At 41.3% G+C, this 16,897-nt stretch overlaps 1 protein-coding gene across 4 annotated transcripts; it reads right to left on the bottom strand.

Moving 5' to 3' along the window:
• Positions 1 to 169: 169 nt before the first annotated feature.
• ZNF230 (zinc finger protein 230) lies at positions 170 to 11,101 on the bottom strand. 4 transcript variants are annotated; one of them, XM_030941578.1, is made up of 6 exons: positions 10,923 to 11,101; positions 7,649 to 7,897; positions 7,003 to 7,085; positions 5,178 to 5,304; positions 4,930 to 5,016; positions 170 to 3,838 (listed from the first exon to the last, which is right to left on the bottom strand). In XM_030941578.1, the coding sequence occupies exons 3-6, from the start codon at positions 7,015 to 7,017 to the stop codon at positions 2,646 to 2,648; spliced, it is 1,422 nt and encodes a 473-aa protein (XP_030797438.1). In that variant the 5' UTR covers positions 7,018 to 7,085; positions 7,649 to 7,897; positions 10,923 to 11,101; the 3' UTR covers positions 170 to 2,645. The 4 variants fall into 4 exon arrangements, with proteins under 4 accessions (XP_030797438.1, XP_030797439.1, XP_030797440.1 ...); XM_030941579.1 differs by lacking the exon at positions 10,923 to 11,101 and adding an exon at positions 10,642 to 10,908; XM_030941580.1 differs by lacking the exon at positions 7,649 to 7,897 and having other exon boundaries at positions 10,918 to 11,101.
• Between the last annotated feature and the right edge of the window lie 5,796 nt (positions 11,102 to 16,897).

The raw sequence follows: 16,897 nt of genomic DNA, 5'->3' as shown, positions 1-16,897 counted from the left end.
TTCACTATGTTAGCCAGAATGGTCTCAATCTCCTGATCTCATGATCCGCCAGCCTCAGCCTCTCAAAGTGCTGGGATTACAGGCGTGAGCCACCGCGCCTGGCCCAACTAGAGAATATTTCATTTTGAAATTACTTCCAGGACCCTAGTCATTGTGAACTTACGTCATATGACAATATAGAGCAACTTTATTCTGAGATTCTGAGTCCTGATAGGTTAAGTGATTAACATTAATAAGTTTGCAAATTTATTGCACAAGATTTACTGCTTTGATAAAACTGATGTTCACTGAGAAATCTAAAAATGCATGAAATTATAAAATGGAAAAATACCAGCAGCAAATATTCATTGCCAGAGGAAAGAATATTTGTTCACAAATTACGTATATACACATTAAAAAGTCTCAGAAACACACAAAGATATTTGATTAAGTTATGAAGGTTACAGTCTGATTTCCCAAAGCTCACATTGTTTTTCTCCTTTTACTGTATATCTGGTGCCACCATTTTATTGGTCTCATGTTATAGGAATAAATGCTTTTCACATAAATTATTGTAGAATATTTATTCCATTTTAAAATGGGGTGATATCATCCACGTGGTTTTCTACTTTTCAGTTTTAACATCATAATCATAATTTCCTATCCCATCATTTCCAGGTAAAACACTTGTACCTTATACATTCTGATATACACTGCTTACAAAAGACTTATTTTTACTGCCAACAATAAAGAAGAACATGTAAATGTCACTCCTACCCCAATCATGGATACATTTGATGAAATTACCGAACTCCCATAGGTTTCTCTTAGTATTTCATAGAGATAGGAAGAGAATATTAGGTTAGGTTTCCAAAAATTGTCAAATTGGCATAGCTTCTACCTGAGTTGTTTGATAAAATAAATGCTACCACAATTAGAAGGCCATCATATCAAAGCCTGCATGAAAATACACAATAAATCATGTGAATTCAGAACTAAGGAAGTTTTTTCCAATGTAACTACATCTGCCACGTAAAATTACTATAAATTTTGCCTTAACACTGTTGAAAAAATGTAATTGTGAAATATGCAGTGGACTGTTATTGCCAAGTTAACAAACCATTTTCAGCCTGTACTGTGAGAAGAATTACAAATGATTGTTGAATTTATATTGTATGCAACCAATGGAACATTAGACAAAGCCACTAGTAGTAAAAATCCAACTTCAGAACAGAGGATGAGGGGAAGCCAGCAGCCAAGTACGATAGGGTAATATTACCCAAAATAATGCTTTGGATTGCAGTACTGAGTATATTCTGCATTTTAACTCAGGTGTCTCTGAATTATGTTTTGTAGATTTCCTCTCCTAGATACAATTTTAAAATATCGTATTTTCTCCTTTTGAGTCATTTAACACATACTAAACACATAAGTGCTAATCAGTGTTAAGGTCCTGAAGATGCAGAAAACATGGTACCTGTAGTTGACATTCTAGTGGTCATCAATTTTGACATGTTCATCATTAGGGTTTTGTAAATGTGTGAACAAACTCTTATTCTAAGGCCTTTCTCCTGAATGACAAGTGTAAATGTCAAAGTTCTGTTTGCAACCCTACTGCACAATTTACAAGAGTTCTCTACTATGATGGTCCCAGGATGATGGGAGTATGCTGAGCTATGGTGAAACACTGAATTTAACTTAAATGTTTTCTCTCCTGCAAGACTGGATGAAATATATCACCAGTATGGCCTGTGATAAATTATGATATAAACATACACTGAAGTGCTTACCATATGCCTCTTTTTAATGTTTTGCCCCTTTGTGAACTCTCAGATGAGATTATAAACAACTGAGCAGAGACTTTATCACACACCTCATTACTAAGGATTCTGTCCAACGTGGACATTCTGGTGCAGTTGAGGACTTGAGGCCTGAGGTGGTGCGAGGCCATACCATCCTAGCCACACTTCCATAGTTTTGCTCTTATGTCAAGCCTCTGAGGCATAAGATTTGAGTGATCTAGCAATCCCACTATTGAGTATATCCAAAGCAAAGGAAATCAGTATGTGGAACACACATGTACACTCCCATGTTCACTGGAGCACTATTCTTCACAACAGTTAAGATATGGAACCCACCTGTGTGTCCATCAATAGATAAATGAAGAAAAGGTGGCATATATACACAATAGAATACACTTTGGGCATAAAAAGAAAACAAAATTGTGTCATTTATGGCAACACAGATGAGCTTTGGAGGACATTATGTTAAACAATATAAGCTAAGCAAAGTAAGATAAATACCAACTGTCCTCACACCCATATGGAAGCTAAAAAAGTTGATTTCATAGAAGTAGTGAGTAAAACAGTAGTTCTAGAAGCAGGGAAGTGTAGGGGTTAGGTGAGATAGCCAAAGATTGGGTAACACGATACATAAGTACAGCTAGATAGGAGAAATACATTCTAGTATTCTAAAGCACCAAAGGTGACTATAATCAACAATAATTTATTGTTTCTTTTCAAATCGCTAGAACAATGGATTTTGAATTTTCCCAAAACAAAGAAACGGTAAATGTTGAAGGTAATACACTAATTACATCAATTTGATCATTACACATTATATACACATATTAAAATTTCTTACCATATCTCATAAATATGTACAACTTACATATCATTTAAAAATAATGATAAAATTATATCCAGATTCAAGCGCCTCTTGTAGCGCTTCCCACAGTCCTCACATTTGGATGGGTTTTCTCCATTGTGGTCTCCTTGTTGGTCTTTACAGTATGACTGGTGTACAAGGCTCTTTCCACAATCCTCACATTTGAAGGGTTTTTTCTGGCAGTGGAGTTTCTTATGATTCAAAATACTTGAAGCCCGGCTAAAGCTCTTCCCACATTCCTTACAATTATAAGGTCTCTCTCCAGTGTGGACCCTCTGGTGCAAGTTAAGACCTGACTTACTAATGTAGCCCTTCCCACACTCCTCACATCTGTATGGTTTTTCTCCACTGTGGATTCGCTGATGAATCAAAAGATATGAGGACCATCTGAAGCTCTTCCCACATTCTTTACAATTGTACGGTTTCTGTCCTCTGTGAATCATCTGATGCTTATGCAAATCTAGCCTATCAATGAAGGCTTTCCCACACTCCTCAGATTTGTACAGTTTCTCTGCTGTGTGGACCATGCAATGCCTATTAAGACTTGACCTAAGACAGAAGCTCTTACCACATATTTCACATTTGAATGGCTTCTCCCCAGTATGAATTCTCTGATGTTTCTGAAGCTGGAAATCGTGAATGAAGGCCCTCCCACATTTCTCACAAATATATTTCTCTCCTGTGTGTAATTTGCAATGAACTTGAAGTATCGCTCTACATCTAAAGCCTTTCCCACACTGCTCACATTTGAATGGTTTCTCTCCAGTGTAGACTGTCTCATGAGTTTGCAGACATGAGCTCTGACTGAATTCCTTACCACGCATGTCACACTTAGAGAGTTTCTCTCTCAAGTGAACTCTCTGGTGAATACGAAGAGCTGAGATGTAACAGAAGCTTTTTCCACACTCCTTGCATGTATGAGACTTCTCTCCTGAGTGTAACTGCTGAGGAAGATCAAAGATGGCAACATCACTGAAGGATTGTTTACACTTCCCATTCTGTGAAGGTTTTTGTCCTGTGTGAATTATAGATAGTCTTGCCTCAACCTGGGAGGGGACATCACCTTGTTCAAAGAAGTGAGAATTATTTACAATGGAGTCTTGAGACTGGGTTAAGTCACTTGCAGTTTGTTCCCAGATTTGCTGGCAAGGGCAATCTTCATGTGGTCCTGCTTCCACAACAGTCTTGCCTCCTATAAGGACACAGAATGAAGAGATGTGGACAAATGAAGCCTTTGTTCAGTGTTTTAAAGATTTTACACTTAGGATATGGCATTCAACTTTAATGAATGTTCAGTTTATGTTTTCCCCAAGCATCTTGTTTTCTAGTTTGTATGTGACCAATTTATAACCCCACCATGTCTCATATGTAAAATCCTTGATGGAAGTAATAGACTCAATTAAAAAATTGATATAATGTATACATTTAATTAGTTACTATTTCTAAGGAATTTTCTGGTCAGTCAAAAATCTTGCATGATAAATTGCATGATAAATTACTAAATGTTCATAGCGAAATATAAAATACAAAGGGAAATATAAAATACAAAGGGAAATTTAAGGAAAAGCAATAACAAAATCAATAGTTTATATGTCTGTATTTATGTTGTATATCCTTATATAGAAGTTACCCTAAGTAAAAAGAAGTCAGGACTTTGTCCTCAGCATCTGAGGGGTAATCTCTAGGATCCTGACATATCATGCTGGAGGACAGTGACTTTGTTTGTTAGGGTGCCAATTCTGGATCATTCTGGATAGTGAAACAATATGATTTAGGGTTGTGGCTGGCCACTCATTTCCAGGGGGAGGGATGGGAGACCGTCCTCCCCATGTCAGAAAGAACAACAATGTTTGTTGTTTAATCTGTGAAGTCTGTTGTTACCAGCAACAGGGAATATAGTGTCCATGACAGGACAGAAAAACAGCAGGGAGGACAACATGGCTGGAAAAGATGGTGCAAGGGGGAGAAGACAGATGTAGTCAAGAGGCAGCAGGGGATGAAGAACAGACCACAGGGTCTTTAAAAGCCAATAAAGAAACCATACAGGCTTTTGGACCAAGGAGTGGAAAACTGACTTGCATTTCCCAAGGATCATTTTGGCTGCTCTGAGGAAAACAGATATTAGGGTGGAAGGGAGGGAACAGGACCACCAGCCAGAAAGGGGTTGTAATAAACCAGGAAAGAGATTGGGCAATTTAGATCAGGGTGATGTAAGTGGGCACAGTCAGAAGTAAAACAAATGGGCAAGTCATGTACAGGGATGCACAGCTGCTTGCTTCTTACCTGAACTTCCCTCTCTTTGGGTTGCTGTCTCCATCATCCAAAACTTTTCTTCCCTTAGGAAGTGGAAAGGGTGGAATGGTTGATGCCCTGTGAATGTGCAAAGTCATGTGCTTAATCCCAATTCATTCTAGGTAATATCAAGGTAAAATTTATTGGAAATGTAGGTTCCCACTGCATACACAAACTTGAATACTCTAGGATACAAAGCCACTCCTGGGGCCTGATGTTCCATTACAGAGGGTGCTCACCCACTGACAGCAGGTTTGTGAAGTTCTCCAGCATCACATCTTGGTACAGCTTCCTCTGGGCAGGGTCCAGCAGCCCCAGCTCCTCCTCAGTGAAGAACACAGCCACGTCCTTGAAGGTCACTGCCTCCTACAACATCAAGATACGTAACCTCAATCCTATGACCATGGACTACTAGGGGAGGAACGGCATTGAGCAGGCGGAGAAGAGAAGTGGAGGTCAACTTATAGATTGCCCACTCATTCTGTCTGTATCCTGACAATGATTTTCCTGAGCTCCACCAGAAGTGCAATCATGAAAAAGACCTCCTGTATTTTCACTTTGTGCACTTACTGAGTCTCCTTGTAAGTAACCCGTTAGGATTTCAAATGGTGCATCCTGGGCTACACCTATATAGGTTTCAATGAATCTTGCCAATTGCCCCAGTTGCCCCAGCAACAATGAGCAACTCAGTCTCAACCTTGTTTGTTGAGGCTTATTGTCCTCCTCTCTCAGACCCAAATCCTGAATGCTATCACTTTTCTTTAGTATTTGCCAAATTAACAGGTTTTAAGTAACTATTTTCAAAGTGGCCTTGGATCCGTTCTCCCCACTTTCTTGTTTACAGGTCTCAAGAATAACCATAAATATGCTAGTTATGCAATGTCCTTCCTAGGTAAGATAACATCTTTTTATTTTTGTTTTTTATTTTTATACCTTCTTTGATCCTAGTCCAATCCATAAAAGATAATATCTTGAGTTAGGGAGGAACTGCTTAGTAAGTAATGTTGCCCCTGAGGCATAACCTGGGACAGGCTGCCTCTTGGGGTGGCTCAGGAATGGTGAAAATGGGGCATGTGCAGTCATGACTGCACCCACTCTAGGCAGCTTTCTTGAGCCTTGGGGGACTGGCTCACAGTGGATCATAGGCTTCTGTTGTCCCTTGCTACTTATATGTAATAAATCTGCTTTATGTAATTTGTCATATATGAGTGTGCTCTCTCATGGTGGGCTTGCCAGGTCTGTAACTAGTGAACCTGTTCCATGGAATTGGTGCAGCCAGCAGGGTCCAATTTGACAGAACTCTGGACCGGCAAAGGGGGAGCACTTATATCCTGGGCAATTGGCCCAGTGCAGTGATGGCAGCCTGGGGACGCAGGCTGGCTGGACAGCAGCTTGATGATTTATAAAGAAGACAGAATGATAAGCGGGACACAGGCCACCCCTCCAGATGTGAGCTGGCTGCATGGATTGAGACAGAGAGGACAGAATATGGAAACACAGGAGCTTGGCACATGATCTGCTGATTGAGACACCTTAAGTAATAGCTCATTCCTAGGGCCAGAGGACTCAGGAAGTGGGTGAAGTAGGTCAGAGGTTCCCCGGAGCATCTAAGAGGGATGGAGCCAACATGTGTGATGTGGGCCTCCACAGAAAGGGGGACTAACTATCTGATGGACAAGTATGAATAAAACCAGAAGGACATGTTATCTTGGTGTATAGTGCACTCTTGACACAAGGAACTCCATCATCAATACAAATACAGTTACAAATGTACAAGGAACAGCACAAGAAGAAAAAACAGGCTAATTTGAGAGCAAGGAGGTAAAGAAGTGGGAGCACTGTTCTTTCCTACTAATTTTTCTACTCCATAATGTAACGGTAAAAAACAAAACAAAAACCAAAAACCAAATGCAAAGCCAACAAAAAAGACAAAGGAAGCAACTGGCACATAACAGGTCCCAAATGCCCTTTTCCTCCTTGAGTCTTCCCAAAACAGAGAAAAATGTATGACAATATGAGCAATAAGATGGAATTTTAATAGCAAGAGAGGTGAGCTCTACTCACCTTGAACATGGTCATTTTTCCTCCTACTTTTTGGAATCTTCAGAGTCCTGAGTAATGGAGCATGAAGGAAGGTGGAATCGTACCTGGAAAATGCCAGAAACAGTAAAAAGAGAGACATGAAAAGGTGGCTGGGGATGCTGTGTAGCAACATGGACATACATTATGAATGATCACAGCAGCATTATTCATACTAACCCAAAAACTGTGCACAACCAAAATGCCTTCCTCTGGGTAAATGGATAGAAAAATCATGGCATATCCATATAATGGAATCTAATTTGGAAATTAAAAGGAATGAAGGACCAACTCATGCTACAACATGCATGAACCTTGGAAACATGCTAAGAGAAAGAAGCTAGTCACAAAAATCCATAGATTATATGATTCCACTTATATGAAATGTCCGAATAGGCAAATGTATACATAGAGGAAAAGTAAGCTAGTGGTTGCTCCAGATTTGGGGTGAGAATGAGGTTTAATTGTAAATGGGCACAGAGTCCAACTGGGGGACTCTGAATTATGATGATGGTTACTCCACTTTACGAAGTTCCTAAAGATCACTGTACTCCTGAAATGAGTGAATGCTTTATGTAAAATATACCTCAACAGAGTTGAAAAAAAAATTGCTAATCCACGTGTCATTTACCTTCATAAGAGTGAATTCTGAGTCCATATTGTTGGCAGATTTATAGTTGAACAAACAAATGAATAAATGAAGAGAACCAGAAGCTCATCTTTAGTAGAATGCTCACTAATAATATATCTTCCAATAAGAAACTTTAGTTTTTTTTAAAAAAAGGTAACTTTATAGCAGACAAATCTGAAAGACATCATCTTGGCCAAGTGAACACAGTTGAGATCACCAGTGAAGGGACAAACCGACATCATGTGAACCCTGTTATGTTGCAATAAAGAGGAAACTTCATCACTTGTGCGATATCCTTACCAACAATACACAATCTGAAACTAAACATGAAATATATCAAACTCCAAATGAACATCTTTCTCCAAAATAACTTTCCTATTAAAAAAAAAATACCATGTTTATAAAAGACAAAGACTGTGGAATCTTTCCAGACTAAAGAAACTATGGGCCGGGCGCGGTGGCTCAAGCCTGTAATCCCAGCACTTTGGGAGGCCGAGACGGGCGAATCACAAGGTCAGGAGATCAAGACCATCCTGGCTAACCTGGTGAAACCCCGTCTCTACTAAAAAATACAAAAAACTAGCTGGGCGAGGTGGCGGGCGCCTGTAGTCCCAGCTACTCGGGAGGCTGAGGCAGGAGAATGGCGTGAACCCGAAAGCCGGAGCTTGCAGTGAGCCGAGATCTGGCCACTGCACTCCAGTTTGGGCGACAGAGCAAGACTCCGTCTCAAAAAAAAAAAAAAGAAACTATGGAATGTGACAACTAAAGACAATGCATAAACTGGACTTTGAATGGCATTGCAGGTGAAGGGTGGGGCATGGGACACTCATAAGGACTTAATTTTTTTATTTTTTGAGATGGAGTCTTGCTCTGTCACCCAGGCTAGAGTGCAGTGTTGCGATCTCAGCTCACTGCAACCTTCGCCTGCTGGGTTCAGGTGATTGTCTTGCCTCAGCCTCCCAAGTAGCAGGGATTACAGGCGTGTGCCACCACACCTGGCTGATTTTTATATTTTTAGTAGAGACAGGGTGTCACCATGTTGGCCAGGCTGGTCTGGAACTCCTCATCTCAGGTGATTCACCCCCTTGGCCTCCCAAAATGCTGGGATTATAGGCATGAGCCACCGTGCCTGGCATAGGACTTTAAATGAAAAATTGAACAAATTTAAATATCTAACTACAAATTAGATAACAGGATGTTAGGTAATATGCTATCCAACCACTATCTAATGAGTAACACTACAACTACTAGTAGTCTTTTAACAGATCTGATATGTAATAGATAACAATATTATTTAATATCTAATATTATCTAGCATGTTATGTGAAACCCTATACCATCCCTTCCTAAATACCTCTTACCAAAACACCCCACATTTACCATGGTATGTGGGCTTCCTTGCTGCAGAAAGCTATAGTCAGCTGTCTCTGGTTAGTTATGGTACTGGTGGTATTTGGCTGATGGTCATCAACAAAGCAACCGGGAAAAATGTAAACAATTGGCAAATTTGGATAGAGTATATGAGAACTCCTTATGCAATTTTTGCAACTTTTCTATAGCTTTTAAATGATATAAAAATGAAAATATTTTAAATGTCAGGAAGTAGTCATAAGGATAATGGGAATGATAAAATTGAGCATGATATAATATGGCAGTTCACTAGTTTATTCTTTTTTTTTTTGAGTCTCACTCTGTTGCCCAGGCTGGAGTGCAATGGCGTGATCTTGGCCCACTGCAACCTCCACCTTCCGGGTTTAAGCAATTCTCCTGCCTCAGCCTCTGGAGTAGCTGGGACTACAGGCATGTGCCACCATGCCCAGCTAATATTTGTATTTTTAGTAGAGATGGGGTTTCACTATGTTGGCCAGGCTGGCCTCAAACTCCTGACCTCAAGTGATCCACCTGCCTTGGCCTCCCAAAATGCTGGGATTATAGGCATGAGCCACCGCAACCAGCCTCACTAGTTTATTCTCTATTAGCAGTATTTAAAATTTTCTATAAAGACATATATTAAAATATAACAATTTTTAAAAATGTTTATAAACAAATAGAGAAATAGACGCAAAGAAAGACTAAAAAGAAATCAATTAGAAGCTTAACAGTTACTATCTTTACATCTTGGATTCATGGGTAATTTAAAAACTTTTTCTACTCCTATTTCTCGCATTTCAGACTGGTCCACAATGATACAGTTCCACAACAATACGAAATACTTGGAAAACGTGAAACAAAATAGTTGAGAAAAATTTTTTAAAATTCCTAGAAGTCCAAGCCCATGAGCCTTGCTCTCAGCGTCCTTTCAATGAAGTCCTAACTTGCTTTCCCCACAAGTCCAGCTAGTTCCTCTGACTCAATGAGTATCCAAGAGATGATCAACTCAGGCTCTGACCTGGACTGCTTAGGTTCCAACCCCAGCTCCACCTCTCACTAGTTGGGTGCTATGCACCCTGTGTCTCACTCTCATCTTTAAAATTGAGAAAAGCAATACTTCACAGAGCCACAGTGTGGCCTAAATTTATTTGTATAAAGCACTTAGAATGAAGCTACCAATTACGCCTTAATGATTATCAACACCCATGCCCGAGGACACACTCTCGGTTGAGGTGAACATCTCTGTAAAAGAAAAAAATCAAGGACCAATCACATAGAGATTTGCCCTCAGTAGTCAAGAAGTCCCCTCCCTGCAGCTCTTTTAGAAAGGTCAGGCTGGGGAAGGCGAAAGTTGTGAAATACCCTGGCTGCATCGCGATCCCCCATAAAAATTAAATGCTCCCCGCCCTTCGCGGAAGGCGGACGCAATTCTCGCTTTCCTAAAAAAGAGGTCAGAAGGCCTCCTGGGATCATCCAGCGTCCTGCAGGGATTAGGGAGAAGGACCAGGGCCCCTGCAGCTGGAGCTATGACCCCACCCGGGGACCTGACCTCTTCGGCAAGTTAAAAAGAGACCACCAGTCACCAAGTGACAGGGGCTCTTTAAGGTTCTCATTTGCCTTACCTCTTTCAGTTCCCAAAAACGATTCTACTAGGATGGTTCTAATGTCCCCATTACAAAAAATAGCAATGGAAAGTATAAGAACATTGAGTAACACTGCGAGAAAGAGGTCGCACACGTAGGGTGGGGAGGGAGGCAAGCTGAGCGAGATCAAAGTTCTGGAAACGCTCAGAGCAGGGCACAGAGGATCCCGCCAATTCCATCCCCCGGGATGCGAGCACAGCACCCCCATCCCAGAAAGCTTCGTGGACGGGAACAAAACCCCATTCCCCGTCCCACCAAACCTCCGCTCTCCGCCAAGGCTTCTTTTTCCTTGCTTGGATCATCGATCATCCGGTCGTTGCGACCCCAAGCAAAGGTGATAAGTTCAGAAGGGCCCGCTAGACGCGGAAATGGCTCAAACTACGCGGTTAAGCGGCAACCTCAGGCTCACAGACCGGAACCGCTCGCGCCTCCACAGAGCGTCTGGACTCCACTTCCCAGAATTCCGCGGTTCAACCGCTGGCGTCAAAGGGTTCGCCACTCCATGAAGTTGATGGACTACAGTTCCCAGAATTCACTCGTCCGCCCGCCTGAGCCAACTTGCCCTCGGCTCAGAATGTGTCTGGACTCCACTTCCTCCAATGCGAATGGAAAATGTCTATAAGCTCACTCTTCAGCGGGAAGCGTTGGACTCCGCGGTGGTCGTTGACTACACACACCGCCATGCCCACCGGGAACGTATCCCATATCTCTGAGCGCCTGGTGGGGAATGTGGACTTGTGACGCTGTGAGTCGTCCTTCTCTCTCCCTGAGTCTTTGAGCGAAAATATTGTATAGACAGGAATTCCTGAAGTCTAAACGCCTCCCACGATGACAGGAGTGTTGTTGGAAAGAGAACAAACGAGGAGATAAAGTCTTCAAGGATTAGGATAACCTGACGATGGGAGGTTAAAACTAAGGGTTTAAAGGATGAGCCAGGTGGAATGGTTTGGCAGGGGCAATGAGGGGCAGGAAAACACCAGCCCCTACTCCAGAAGCTGTGGGACCACTGGTTTGGCAGGAAAAGCCACCCCCATTTGAGATCACAACTACCAGTGGAGAAGCGGTGTCGTCATGGAATAGCTATCTTCCCATAAACTTTTCATGGTATTCGTATTTCTCCTTAGATGTAGAAACATCAAATTTCAGCGAATGTAGTGAATTGCTCAGTACCTCAGAGCAATAATGACTGATGAAGTGCTAGGCATTGGTATCAATCTTACATTGAGATTGTAAATGCAGTAAAACGGGAAGATTCTCTAGGTGAGGGAGCATGTTTTATTAAGAGTTTCTTCCTTGCCGAGTGCAGTGACTCAAACCTGTAATGCCAGCCCTTTGGGAGGCCAGGGCAGGACGTTCCCTTGAGCCCAGGAACTGGAGACCCCCCAGGGCAATAGAGGGAGACTTCATCTCTATATATTTTTTTTTAAATGGGCAGGCGTGGTGGCCTGATCTTGGGACTACAAGTCCCAAGTACTCAGGAGGCTGAGGTGGTGGGAGGATCGCTGAAGCCCAGGAGTTTGAGTGAGGCTGCAGTGAGCTATGAGGCCACCACTGCACTCCAGCCTAGGCAACAGATACCTCAATAATTAAAAAAATTTTTTTCTTAAGTTTCTTCCTATTTCGTGGTGAAACACAATTTATTATAGTTAGCAATTTAAAAACTGGCATTGGTTTAAAAAATAATAGTATAAAGCTAAATTAGGAAACAATTCATCTAAAAACCTGTTCTTTTGAAGGTAACCTGATTTTTTCTCCCTATAAACATACATTGGCCTATAAACCAATATTCTTCTTTTAAAAAAATGGAGTCTACTGTTTTTTATCTATTTTTCTAAACTAAAAACTTTTCATAATTTTGTTTAGACACAAAACTAAGGTGACTGTGCCAACCTTATGATGCCAAACATCCACTCTCTGAAAATTGAGTGATCACTATTCATAAGCCAGTTATAGCTGTATCCTTGATCTACTCTGCCTTCCCGAAAGATAAAATGTATTGACACACTCAATCATAGCATGCAGGGAACTGAGCCTAAGAGGTTAGGGGCACTTGGTATCAAAGATCCCTTCTGCTCCCCAGGTCCTTGCACTCTGGGTCTGTGATGGGAGGAGCAGCCTCTATGATCTCTGAGATGCCTTTGGGGTCATTCTTCCAGTGTTTTGGACAGCAGGTCCTGCCTTCAGTTGACATGACCAATCCAAACTAATCTCATAAATCGATTGCTTATCTCTATCCTTGTTTTATCCAGAACAGGCTTTCTAATTTTTTTCCAAAGTAGATAGGCTGTGAATTTTTAAAATTCTTAGTTCTGTTTCCCTTTTACTTAATAATTCTGACTTTCTGTGGGGTTCCTCCCACAACACATAGGAATTCTGGGAGATGCAATTCAAGCTGAGATTTGGGTGGGGACACATCCAAACCATGTCACTGATGACACTAACAAAAACAACAGGGAAAGGACTCCCTATTCAGTAAGTGCTGCTGGGATAACTGGCTAGCCATATGCAGAAGATTGAAACTGGTCCCCTTCCTTACACCATATACAAACATCCAGCTGGGCACTATGGCTCACCTCTGTAAAAATTGGTAATAATGTCCCCGCTTTTGTTTCTGATTTTAGTTACTTGAGTCTTTATTTTTTAGTCAGTCCTGCTAAAGTTTTCACAATTTTGTTAGTCTTTCAGAATAACCAACTCTTGGTTTGGTTGATTTTCTTTGTATTCTTCTTCTCTATTTTATTTATTAATACTTTAATCTTTATTATTTCCCTCCTAATCACTTTCTGTAAGATTCTCTTTTTTTAGTTCATGAAAATAAAATTAGGCTGTGGATGTCAGATCTTTCTCCTTTTTTAATATAAGCACTTGCAGGTATAAATTTCCCTCCTTCTACTGCTTTTGCCTCATTCCAAAAGTTTTGGCCATTGTTTTCATTTTCAGTTGTCTCCAGGTATTTCCTAATTTCACTCCTGATTTACTCTGACATATTATTTAAGAGTGTGTTGCATGCACACGTATGTTTATTGAGGCACCATTCACAATAGTAAAGACTTGGAACCAACCCAAATGTCCATCAATGATAGACTAGATTAAGAAAATGTGGCACATATACACCATGGAATACTATGCAGCCATGGAAAAGAATGAGTTCATGTCCTTTGTAGGGACATGGATGAAGCTGGAAACCATCATTCTGAGCAAACTATTGCAAGGACAGAAAACCAAACACTGCATGTTCTCACTCATAGGTGGGAATTGAACAATGAGAACTCTTGGACACAGGGTGGGGAACATCACACACCAGAGCCTGTTGTAGGGTATGGGGAGATGGGAGGGATAGCATTAGGAGATATATGTAATGTAAATGACGAGTTAATGGGTACAGCACACCAACATGGCACATATATACATATGCAACAAATCTGCACGTTGTTCACACATACCCTAGAACTTAAATTATGAAAAAAAAAAAGAGTGTGTTGTTTAGTTTCCACATACTTGTGAATTTTCCACTTTTCATGATGTGATTGAATTTCAGTTTTTGTGATCTAGATTATAATTGGAAAAGACTTTTATGGTATTAGACTTTTGAAATTATTAAGATGTTTTGTTGAATTTATTACGTTTTCAGCCTGTGAGAAAAAATGCAAATTATTGTTGAATTTATATTGTATTCAACCAATGGAACACTACACAAAGCCACAAATACTAAGAATACAGCTTCTGAATAGAGGAGGAGGGGAAGACAGGAACCAAATGGGAACAGATATTATCAAAATAATGCTGTGAATGCAGTATTTAGTGTACTCTGCATTTCAACTCAGGTGTCCCTGAATTATTTGTAGATTTCCTCTCTTAGATACAATTTAAAAACATCATGTTTGCTCCTTTTGATTCTTTTAACACACAGTGAACACAAAATGATCAGTGTTAAAAGTTGTGAAGATACAGCAGAAAACTCATGTTGCTGGCATTCTAGTGGTAATCAACTTTGATATGTTCATGATTAGAGTTTTGTAAATGCATGAATGAACTCTTATTCTAAGGCCTGTCTCCTGAATAACTGTAACTGTCAAACTTTTTTTTGAAACCCTGCTGCACAACTTAACAAGCACAACTCCACTATGACAGTCCCAGGACCACTGGGGTATGCTGAGCTATGGCTGAAAAAGGTTTTAACTTAAACAAATGTTTTTTCTCCTACAGGACTGGATGAAATGTATCATCAGCATGGATTCTGTGATAAATTACAAGATACGAACTCAAAGGGAACTGCTTTCTATGTGCCTTATATTTTAATGTTTCTCCCCTTTGTGAATGCTTAGGTGAGATTGTAGTCATGAAAACTAAGTAAAAACTGGCCGGGCGCGGTGGCTCAAGCCTGTAATCCCAGCACTTTGGGAGGCCGAGACGGGCGGATCACGAGGTCAGGAGATCGAGACCATCCTGGCTAACACGGTGAAACCCCGTCTCTACTAAAAATACAAAAACTAGCCGGGCGAGGTGGCGGGCGCCTGTAGTCCCAGCTACTCGGGAGGCTGAGGCAGGAGAATGGCGTAAACCCGGGAGGCGGAGCTTGCAGTGAGCTGAGATCCGGCCACTGCACTCCAGCCCGGGTGACAGAGCGAGACTCCGCCTCAAAAAAAAAAAAAAAAAAAAAAAACTAAGTAAAAACTTTATTACATACATTACTGAGGCTTCTCGCCAATGTGGACACTCTAAAGTTGAAGACTTGAGGCCTAAATGAAGCACATACCACCTCCCCACACTTCTATAGTTTCTCTCCCATGTGGAGCTTCTGAAGCCTAATAAAATTCAAGTGATCCAGCAATTCCACTATTGGTATATCCAAATGAAAGGAAATCAGTATATCGAGGAGATATCTGCACTCCCAGGTTCATTGTAGCACTACTCACAAAAGCCAGGATATGGAATCCACCTAAGTGTCTATCAATACATGAATGAAGAAAAGGTGGCATATATACACAATGGAATCCTCTTTAGACATAACAAGGAAACAAAATTTTATCACTTGTGGCAACATGGATGAGTTTTCAAGGACATCGTTAAGTAATATAAGCCAAGCAAAGAAAGAGAAATACTGACCTCACTCATATGGAAGTTAAAAAAAGCTGAGTTCGTAGTAGAGAGTAGAACAGTGGGTGTAAAGGCAAGGAAGTGTAGGAGGTAGGTGAGATGGCCAAAGGTTGGCTAACAGATACAAAAGAGGTAGAGAGGAAGAATTTATACTGTTCTGCAGCACTAAAGGTGACTATCATCAACAATTATTTACAAATTGCTAAAAATGTGTTGTAGTCTCACAAATGCACCACACTGTAGCAGCCTCTCTTGTGATGTATCACTCGGAGCTCTTAATCTCACGTCCAAGATGATTAAGAAGCACGAACACAAGGGTGAAATTGGAGTGAAAGTTTAAAAAGTGAAAGAAAAAAAGCTCTCCACAGTGGAGATGGGGACCCAACTAAGTTGCCCACTATGAGGCTGGGGTCTGGAGTTTTTATGGACTGGGAAGGGGAAGGAATGCGCTTAGCCTGCGGGCTGTCCTGGAGAAAATGTGATTCAGCTTGGTCTGGGACCTTGGCCTGGGACCAATCAGGAACTGAACTGATGATTCATAAGGGCTATTCAGCTTGGCCTGGGACCAATCAGGAGCTGAAGCGATGATTTATAGAGCCTGGGCTTTTCCTTTTCCACAAAGGAAAGTGCCAACCTGAACCTACTGAAACCCACTGTTCATGCCTATAAAAGAAGAAACTTTTTCCTGGGAGCCTGCTGATTATACAAAGGACAAAAGCATTTTTGTGTCAGGTCTTGTTTCCTTAACTGAGTGAGCTGGAGGTTTGTGCGAGTTTTTACCTGAGTGAGCTGGAGGTTCTTCTATCTGTGCAGCCATGGGCATGTCTCCAGGCACAATCCCCTGTGCTAGTTCCCTTATCCGTGCCTGTAGCTTGATTTTCTTCCCCAGGCTGCTTTTTTTTTTTTTTTTTTTTTTTTTTTTTTGAGACGGAGTCTCGCTCTGTCGCCCAGGCTGGAGTGCAGTGGCGCGATCTCGGCTCACTGCAAGCTCCGCCTCCCGGGTTCCCGCCATTCTCCCGCCTCAGCCTCCGAGTAGCTGGGACTACAGGCGCCCGCCACCGCGCCCGGCTAGTTTTTTGTATTTTTAGTAGAGACGGGGTTTCACCGTGTTAGCCAGGATGGTCTCGATCTCCTGACC

This window comes from Rhinopithecus roxellana, chromosome 12 (genome assembly GCF_007565055.1).
Source record: "Rhinopithecus roxellana isolate Shanxi Qingling chromosome 12, ASM756505v1, whole genome shotgun sequence".
Taxonomy (NCBI): Eukaryota; Metazoa; Chordata; class Mammalia; order Primates; family Cercopithecidae; genus Rhinopithecus; species Rhinopithecus roxellana.
Note: the sequence above shows the minus strand (reverse complement) of the source record. Positions and strands in the feature narration are given on the sequence as shown.

Coding starts and splice junctions, on each gene's coding strand:
- ZNF230 (XM_030941580.1), bottom strand. Junction 5,017..5,177: donor CACAAACCTGCTGTCAGTGG/GTGAGCACCCTC, acceptor GCACATTCACAG/GGCATCAACCATTCCACCCT. Junction 3,839..4,929: donor CCAAAGAGAGGGAAGTTCAG/GTAAGAAGCAAG, acceptor GTGTCCTTATAG/GAGGCAAGACTGTTGTGGAA.